An 8,744-nucleotide genomic window follows, 5' to 3' on the forward strand; every position below is an offset into this window, starting at 1 on the left:
GTTCCGTCAACACAACTGAGAGGTCACGTGATCAATAGTCTTGATTGGTTTCACTGCGTGAGTCGTATTTAGTCATTCTTTAGTCAACGCGTGACTGAATTTAAAGGAAACTGATTATTTTTGACTGAATTTCCCGCAGTGAAATAAAATTATGTATATAAAAAATGCATAAATAGTAAGTCAGTTGTATTCATGACCAACACATTTCAGGGAGATCAATAAAGGAGAGGAGAAGAAGGGATGAAGAAGGATAGTGAGGAAGAGGAGGATGGTGAGAATATGGTTGAGGAGTGGGAAATGAAGGGAAGAGGGATGAGGAAGAGGAGAAAAAGAAATGGAGGAGGAAGAACCGACGAGATGGATAGAAGAGGAGAATAAAGGGGAGAGGGGGAGGAGGAGGAGGAACAGGAAGGAGAGGAAGGAGCATCAGCAGCCGGACACACACACACACACACACACACACACACACACACACACACACACACACACACACACACACACACACACACACACACACACACACACACACACACACACACACACACACAAGCAGATAGACAGACGGACTGTCGGCGGATCACGGAGCCTCCGCCGCCGCATCCGCGCCGCAGCAGCCGGACCCAGACGCAGCATCACCGGCCGCGGACACGGAGCGATGGCCGCCGAGGGGAGCGCGTCCACGGCCTGCACCGGCTCCAGCCTCCTGCAGCCGGTCAGCCACATCACCAACCTGCCGCTGGACCAGGTAAGCCCCGCAGCAGCCGGGCCTGGGGGGCGGACACCGGCCGCCCGCTCGCTCTTACGCCGCGTTCGGTGCGACGAGAGCGGGCGGGGAGCGACGGAAGCACCGATGGCGGCGGATGGAGGCCCGGAGGCGGCGGAGGAGGAGACGGGGAGACGCTCCGAGACACCGGCCTTTGTGTTCACCAGGATCCAGAGGAAATTCACGCCCGTTAGATGTTTTGTGTTATTTTTTTATTTTATGTCTGATTATTCTTTTTAATCTTTTTTCCTGACAAAGAAGGAACGGATGATTTGAGCCGGAGAAATGACTCCATTATAATTTATTTATTACGTTATCAGAGGAGATGATAATTAGATCGCAGACATCAGCAAAAGAGTTCAATAATTAAATAGATAAATATAATTCCATCTGGATTAAGGACTACAATTCCTGGAAATTTTGTTTTTTTCCAAGAATCTTTAAATTTTTTTGCAGCACATCTTAAAAATCTCTGCAGAATTTTCTCCCCTTTTTCCCAACACTATTAGAGAAAACTTCCTTAATTTGAAGCGATCTTGAATGTCATTTATGTTCTACAGGTAAACCTTGTTTTAACGTCGGGTTAAAGAAAAACATGGAAAAATGAAAATCAAGTTCACGTCATTTTATGCCACAAATACTGGAATCATAAAATCACCAGTAAAACATTAAAAGAACAAGATATCATGTTACTGTACAATAAATCAGAATAAAAACATATAATATCATATTATTAGCCTGTAGCAACCCCCGTGACCCACAATGAGGAAGAAGCGACATACTTTAGCAGAATGCTAGCAGTTTTTTCCTGCAAGAACAATGGGGAAAAAAAGTGTTTTCATTCCCGATTCCTTCTGATATATAATCGATAGTATATTTGCATGAGCTAAAATAAAATGTGGGCGTTTTTATCCTGAAGGAAGTGAAATAATTGTTTTAGCTCCATTCAGTCCAAGTCATTTAGAACTTGAGAGCGCCCTCTAGTGGAATGGCGTCTGGTTTTGAAACAGGCTGTGTGTGGATGGGCTGTGGGATGAAGGACGTGGGCGCTGACAAGATTCAGAAAATCTATTCAGAGGAAGAATAAATTAGCCTTCAGAGAAAGGGATGGGACAAACCAATTCTTAAAACCCGTCTGGCAGGAGATGAAAGTAATAACGAGAATATTCCTTTATATAATCGACATAAAGCATCGAATATCTTTTTGTTTTCATTTTTTTTCAGTGGGAGTTAAACATTCAAGAAAAGAATGTGTAACAAGTCCTGGACAGATTGGGGTAGATATTTTTTGGGGTGTCAGGTTGTGTCTGGCCTATCGGCGGTTCGAGACGGCGTTCACTCACCAAGTCAAAAGTTATTAGAATAGTATTTTGCTTTTAAAAAATTTCACATCATTTTAGTGAAAGGTTATGAGTTCACATCAGACATGTTAACATTAGCATCAACAGTTAGCTACGTAGCAGTTGGCTCCCCATACCCGTTATTGATTATTGATTCCTGATTGGCGGTGTGAAGTTTTCTTGCTGCTCAGTGGAGCCGCGCGGCGGCAGAACGTCTGACGCTAATCGCTCGGTTTACACGCCGTCCATAATTAATGAACGACACATCAGTGGGCGTCGCCCGTTTCGTTCTACGGCAGGATCGGATGTCAGGCCGCCGCCCCCTCGTGGGTGTCATTGTTTCAGGTGTTGCCCTCAAATAAACCCAGGTCTAAACAAGACCTAACGCTCACGGGTCGGGCTCGGATTTACCGACCAGCTACAGTGGCTAACGTAGCTGGGCTGCTTAGACATGGTGGATATCTGCAGGATGTTCAGTGCTAACACTAGCATCCTCTCTCACGCCTTTGACCCCGCCCCCTCACCTGCAGGTGAACTTCGTGGTGTGTCAGCTCTGTGCTTTGGTGTCGGCCTTCTGGTTCCGTCTCTTCCTACACCCAAGTAGGACCAGTCCATTCATCCGACACGTGGTGGCGACGCTGCTGGGGCTCTACTTCGCTCTCTTCTGCTTCGGCTGGTAAGACATGACATACGAGTTGAACTCATTCCAAAGTGTTCCTGAGTGTACAAAAGTTTAAATTTGACCTTGAACTAGTTTTCTCATGGTCAAGGTCATCATCTCATGTTCATCCCCTTTGCTGCCTGAGTCATGTGCTTTTTGTTTCACCTTTCTATCTGAACGGTTGTGAAGATATTTGGTGGACATACAAACGAACGGACAAACGCTGACATTACAATACATCACCGCTTTGAAGCGGGATGGAATAATGAGCTACCACAATTAATGTTAGCTTTCAATTACTTCCTGGCTAACATATAGTTTCGTGACACAATGAGAGTATTAAAGTTTACTGAAATTTGAAGACGACTATTTGTTCTCCAGGTACGCGCTCCACTTCCTGGTTCAGAGCGGACTCACCTACGGTATCATGATCCTGACGGGAGTGGAACACATGCATAAGTAAGAGTCCGAGTCCGGAGGACCCGTCTGAAGTGGGTCAAACACATGATTGAATGCTCTAACTTTATCTGCAGGTACTGCCTCCTGGTGGCGCTCAGCTACCTGAGTCTCTGTCAGATCACTCGAGTCTACGTCTTTGACTATGGGATGTACTCAGCTGACTTCACCGGGTAAGGTCTCCGCCCGCCCCGCCCAAACGCCCTGAGATGTTGATCCAGGTGTGTTTGAATCTCGCCTCCTGTCTCCCTCCAGACCCATGATGGTGATAACACAGAAGATCACCAGCGTGGCGTTTGAAATCCACGACGGTAAGAGGGCAGCGTTTTAAACCTGGTTTGTTGTCTGTTGGGTTGTCAAGTTTGATTTTGAGTTCTTCTTGCAGGAATGGCAAGAAAAGAAGAACATCTGACTCCAGGACAGAAGATCCTGGCGATACGGTTGGTTTATTTACATGGATTTATGTTAGTTTATGGCTGTAAATGTAGAGAAGAACGCTGAGATAGGTTAAAATAAGACGTAACTCCCTGGCGGTGTGTGTTGGTGTGTGTCGGTGTGTGTGTTCAGGAGGATGCCCAGTCTGCTGGAGTACTTCAGCTACAACTGTAACTTCATGGGCATCCTGGCCGGACCCACCAGCTCCTACAACGACTACATCGCCTTCATCGAGGGAGACCCCTGTCGCCATAGAGACCAGGAGGCCGACAGGAAGTCTGGCGGGAAGCTGAGGCAGAGCGAACCCTCGCCAAACGTACGACAGGCGAAAACACACGCATGACGGTTGTTCTTAGAACAGGAAGTAGAACACAAAATCAGAACAAGCTCCGTTTTAGCTTCTTTTAGCCGTTTTGAAGGTCGTCCTGAGAGTCCGATCCGGTTGCTTTGACTCGGAGCATTGAAGCACTTTGCATTGTTGTGAAACCCGAGTCGATCCATCAATAATTTAGAGGAGTGATGTTAACAAGACGGTCAGCCATGAATCCGTCTCACTTAACTGGTTTCTGCTTGACGAGCTGAAGCGGAACGAGTCGTGCTTTGATTCGTGGTGATGGACGTGAATCTGAATGTGTGTCTCCTCAGACGGAGGTCGTGCGTAAGGTGGCCACCTCCTTCTTCTGCCTCCTGGTGTTTCTGTCGGTGTGTAAAGTTTTCCCCGTGGAGAGAAACATCGACGATGATTTCATCGCCAACACGCCGCTTTACGCTCAGGTGGTCTACCTGTACCTGTCCATGCTGACCACCAGACCCAAATACTACTTTGTCTGGACTCTTGGTGGGTGTCCGTTTGCATTTTTATTTCCATGTTGAGAAAAGTAAAAAAAATTTGGGCTGAAAAATACAAAAAAAATTGTAAATATCCGTTCCAAATCCACTTCAAACCTCCTGAAAGTTTTGTTTTCTACCTTGTGGTTTAGCTTCTTTTCGTGATGCTAATATTGTGACAGAATTTGTGGGTGTGGTCACAACCACAGCCTGCCATTGGCTGCTGTGTCTGACTCATCTCTGTAATAGAAAACAAGGCTGTCAATGATCATATTTTGAAAGAGATTTTGTAAAAACTAGCCGATCACGTTGCTAATGCCGTTATTGTTGACCTCAGCGGATGCTATCAACAACGCTGCGGGTTTCGGCTTCAATGGTTACCACGACGACGGCTCTCCTCGCTGGGACCTCATCTCCAACCTGAGAATCCTGAACATTGAGGTTGGTGTCAAGAGTCTGGACTGCTAAAAAATGTGACTCCTTCTAAGTATCTCTTAGCATTTTAGCTTAAAAACCTGCTACCTCAAGGCTTGTTGGTAGCTGAATGGTTTCTACCCTTTTATGGTTGTAAATTATTTGTACCGAAACCAAATTCATTCTTGGATTTCTTCCTTTCAGACCGCCACCAGCTTCAAAGTTTTCTTGGACAACTGGAACATTCAGACGGCTCATTGGCTCAAAAGGTCTGGACGCATTTGTACTGTTTATAATGTTGTTGCTAAAAAAAAGCTTGTTATGCTACGTCACGGCAAAGTTGAGGAAATGAAAAACCTCCAGACGAGCATCAAATGTCTACCTGCTGATGCCTGAAAACGCAAAAAATGAAATGCAGATTTTGCTAGTTGGCTAGCTTGTGTTTGACCTCTGACCTCTGGTTGACAGGGTTTGTTACGAACGATGTCCCTATCACCCAACAGCCGCCACCTTCATCCTATCCGCCATGTGGCACGGCGCCTATCCAGGCTACTACCTCACCTTCCTCACCGGTATCGTCGTTACGCTAGCTGCCAGAGCAGTAAGCCGTCCTCGCCGTTAGCACAGCGTCCGCCTGCTAATAGCTAACCGCACCAGTTTGTGTCTGTTTCCAGCTATCAAATTAAATGTTTACTCTCTCAGGTCCGACACAACGTCCGGCCGTACTTCCTGCAATCGCCTTCTCACAAAATGGTCTATGATGTCATCACGTGGGGGGCCACTCAGATTGCCATCTGCTACACGGTGGTTCCGTTCGTGCTGCTGTCCGTGGGACCGTCCATCAAGTTTTACAGGTCATTAAGTCGGATTTAATTCGGGTTTAAGTCTGGTTTAAGTCTGGTTTATGTCAGGTGTAAGTCAGGTTTAATTTGAGTTTAATTTGAGCTTGAGTCTGGTTTAAGTGGGGCTTCAACTTTTTGTCTTGTTTAAGTGGTATAACCCTGGAGGCAATAGTTCTAGCTATCGTAAACCAATCGAAACAAAGTTTGTTAAAATTATTAGCAAATGTTGCTACCTGTCATTTATTAGCCATTTGCGCCACCTTCCTTCCGGCAGGTCCTGGTACTTCAGCTTCCATATCGGATGCATCCTGTTGGCGGTGGCCTTGCCGGTCAAATCAAGACATAACCGAAAGCACCTTATCCAGGATCCAGCCCAGCGCCCCCTGCAGGGCACAGACAGCAACAGCAGCCAGAAAGACAAAACCACATGAAACAGAGGACAAAGGACAATCGTGCAGAAGTATTACCGCTAACTTACGTAGGAAGACAAGGACCTGAACCGTATCCAATAGATCCTGGATGGGGTTCAGAAACGGCGCCAAGTTATAATATTATTTGGATTCAAAGGAACCAGAATCTGAAGGTGAAAGTGTTTTTCCTACTGAACTGTCCTCACCAGGAGGTATTACCGCCGGGACGCCAAGTCCAGCAACCGACAGAGGGAACCTTTTTTGGGTTGAGGCCAATCAGAAAAGATGGGTTGATATAAATACATATACATATTGTAACTTCATGTGCAGCCGCTGTGTTTCAAACAATACAAACCGTCATGGCCGCCCCACATAGTGTTGAACCCACGTTTTCTTTCCAGTCAGAAACCTGCAGAAACGACCCAATGAAGGGAGAAACATGTGATTAAAAGGGAAGGAACGAGAAGACAGGATGGAGGAGTGGATGACTGGATGAGTCGCGTAATGAACGAATGAGCAGCCATGAGTATGTCCAGTAAACGACAAATGAACAAAGACATAGGACAAGGTTTCTCCTCCCAGACTGCCTGATTCTACAGACTCTCCATGTTGTTTTAAACTCAGTGTATTCATAGAAATGAGTTTAGATGAAGTGCCAATAATTATTCCACTCAGTCGCCTTAGTTGTTTAATTTTTTGATCAGAAAAGTGTTGAAATGTGCTTCTTTGCCGGGTCGGTCGAGGCTAACCTCAACGAGGAGGGCGTCGTGTTTACATTTGTAGATGTCAGTTTTTGTCGAGATGTTCTTTATGTAATTCATGTGATTCCAAACAGGTTTGTAGTTTGATGTAAAACGTTTGAAGGTCAATGAGGTTTGAGGAAAATGAGCTCAAATCTTGAAATTCAGATTAGAATTGGGAAAATTGAAAAACAGGAAGTAAGAATTCACCACTAGTTTTACCTGTTTGTCCAATGAAGCTGTGAGCTCATTTGGTTTAGCTAATGTGTAGAAACTAAAACAACTGAACTAACTAACCAAACTAGCACCTAGGGTAGCAGATGTCTCGTAATCTGGTTTACATTAATTTACGACCCAAATTAAGGGTTGCTTAGTTCATTCCAAAGCTGAAAGAGTTCGTTAAGATGAGCTAACTGACTGTAGGAATTACAACAGTTGACCAAAAATTAATTCTGGAAAGAAAATTTCCCAAACTTTTTCCAAAACTGTACAGAATGTGGAATATTAGTGATCCTGAGCAGAGTAAACTGGTTAAACTGTACTAGTTAACAGTAGTGTTAAAGCTAAAGCAAGCACGCCAAAACAGTTAAGCTAATGGGACATTTAGCGAGAGTTATCTTCGCATTAGCCGACTTTAAATCAACGAATCTAAAAAAAATTGTTCAGTGAAGTGTTAAAGCTGAAAGAAGTTCGGGTTCTTAAAAGCTTTAGAGAAAGAAAAACTGCTAACAGGCTAACAGCTTGAAGTTGCTAATTAGCTACTCAAAGTTGTCTTTTCAGTTAGCATTAGCCAAGTGAAAAATGCTTATGTCATGCCAGGTCTAATATTCTTTCAATGATGCTTTTTGTTTTCCCCTGAAGACAAGTTATTAGGACGGAAAGCTAACTTCTAGCTAGCTGGGAATTAGCATCGCCTCACGTTACATCTGTGGAGTCACGTGTTCTTTGTGAAATCGGGAACGCAGATTTTACCTAATTTCTTGCGACAACGACTTCCAACACTTCGGTTTAGCGTGGTGTTTGTTAGCGTCACATGACCCCTGGTTCAGGCTGTGATGTTTGGTGGCTACAGCGATTATTTGAGATGACACGCTAAAGCTAACGTTCTCATGGCGAATATGTTTGTTTTTTTTGTAAATGATGTGATTAAAACTGATCTTTTGACACTGGATTTTACAAGTGTGTGTTCAGGAAAGACGGGCGTGTCCCGCCGCGCTGTACTTTAAACCCTTCTACGCTGTTAATAAGTAATAATCTTTATTACACAGATTAAAAGCAAAAATCTCTCCAGAACTCCGCGGTCAAGAATTTTCTACACCGAATCAACTTAGTTCAAGTCACAAATATTGACAGGCGACATTAAAACAAATTTAAATCTTTTTAAATCTGTTATAAAACCACAGGTTGAACATTTACCTCTAAATGATTTTTTATTACGTCTTTAAATCTTGGGCCAAGGAGGAGTTGATAACATCTTTAGATGGATCTACAACTAGAAATCAATCAAAATATCAACACGCAGGACATGTTATGATGTCACAACTGGATTCACATCTGGATTGTAATACAGATCTGGATTATAATCCGGTTGTCAGTATATTTTACAATATTTTAATATCCGTGATCTGGTAGATTAAATAAAATATAGAGTTATTTTTCATTTGCCTGATTTGTTTTGTTATAATTAATTATAAACCTTAGAGGCTTTGAGGTTTTACCTTTGAGGCTTTAATTAACAGTTGTTATAGGTTTTAATTTTGTTATAATCTGGAAATAGATTTCTGATCATGCAGGTTTTAGTGTGGAGGTGTTTGGAGCTTTATTACTATATTTTCCATTTGACATGTAAGTAACA

The 8,744-nt window shown here is 43.8% G+C and overlaps 1 protein-coding gene across 1 annotated transcript; it reads left to right on the top strand.

The window, feature by feature from the left end:
- The first annotated feature begins 564 nt into the window (after positions 1 to 564).
- On the top strand, positions 565 to 8,001 carry mboat2b (membrane bound O-acyltransferase domain containing 2b). Its single transcript, XM_068341932.1, has 13 exons — positions 565 to 745; positions 2,634 to 2,779; positions 3,146 to 3,223; positions 3,298 to 3,393; positions 3,476 to 3,531; positions 3,606 to 3,660; positions 3,788 to 3,971; positions 4,301 to 4,493; positions 4,821 to 4,924; positions 5,102 to 5,166; positions 5,366 to 5,498; positions 5,600 to 5,751; positions 6,014 to 8,001. Exons 1-13 carry the CDS (start codon positions 656 to 658, stop codon positions 6,168 to 6,170), a joined length of 1,509 nt encoding a protein of 502 aa, XP_068198033.1. The 5' UTR covers positions 565 to 655; the 3' UTR covers positions 6,171 to 8,001.
- Positions 8,002 to 8,744: the final 743 nt, after the last annotated feature.

The sequence above is a fragment of the Antennarius striatus genome, chromosome 19 (assembly GCF_040054535.1).
Source record: "Antennarius striatus isolate MH-2024 chromosome 19, ASM4005453v1, whole genome shotgun sequence".
Lineage (NCBI taxonomy): Eukaryota > Metazoa > Chordata > Actinopteri > Lophiiformes > Antennariidae > Antennarius > Antennarius striatus.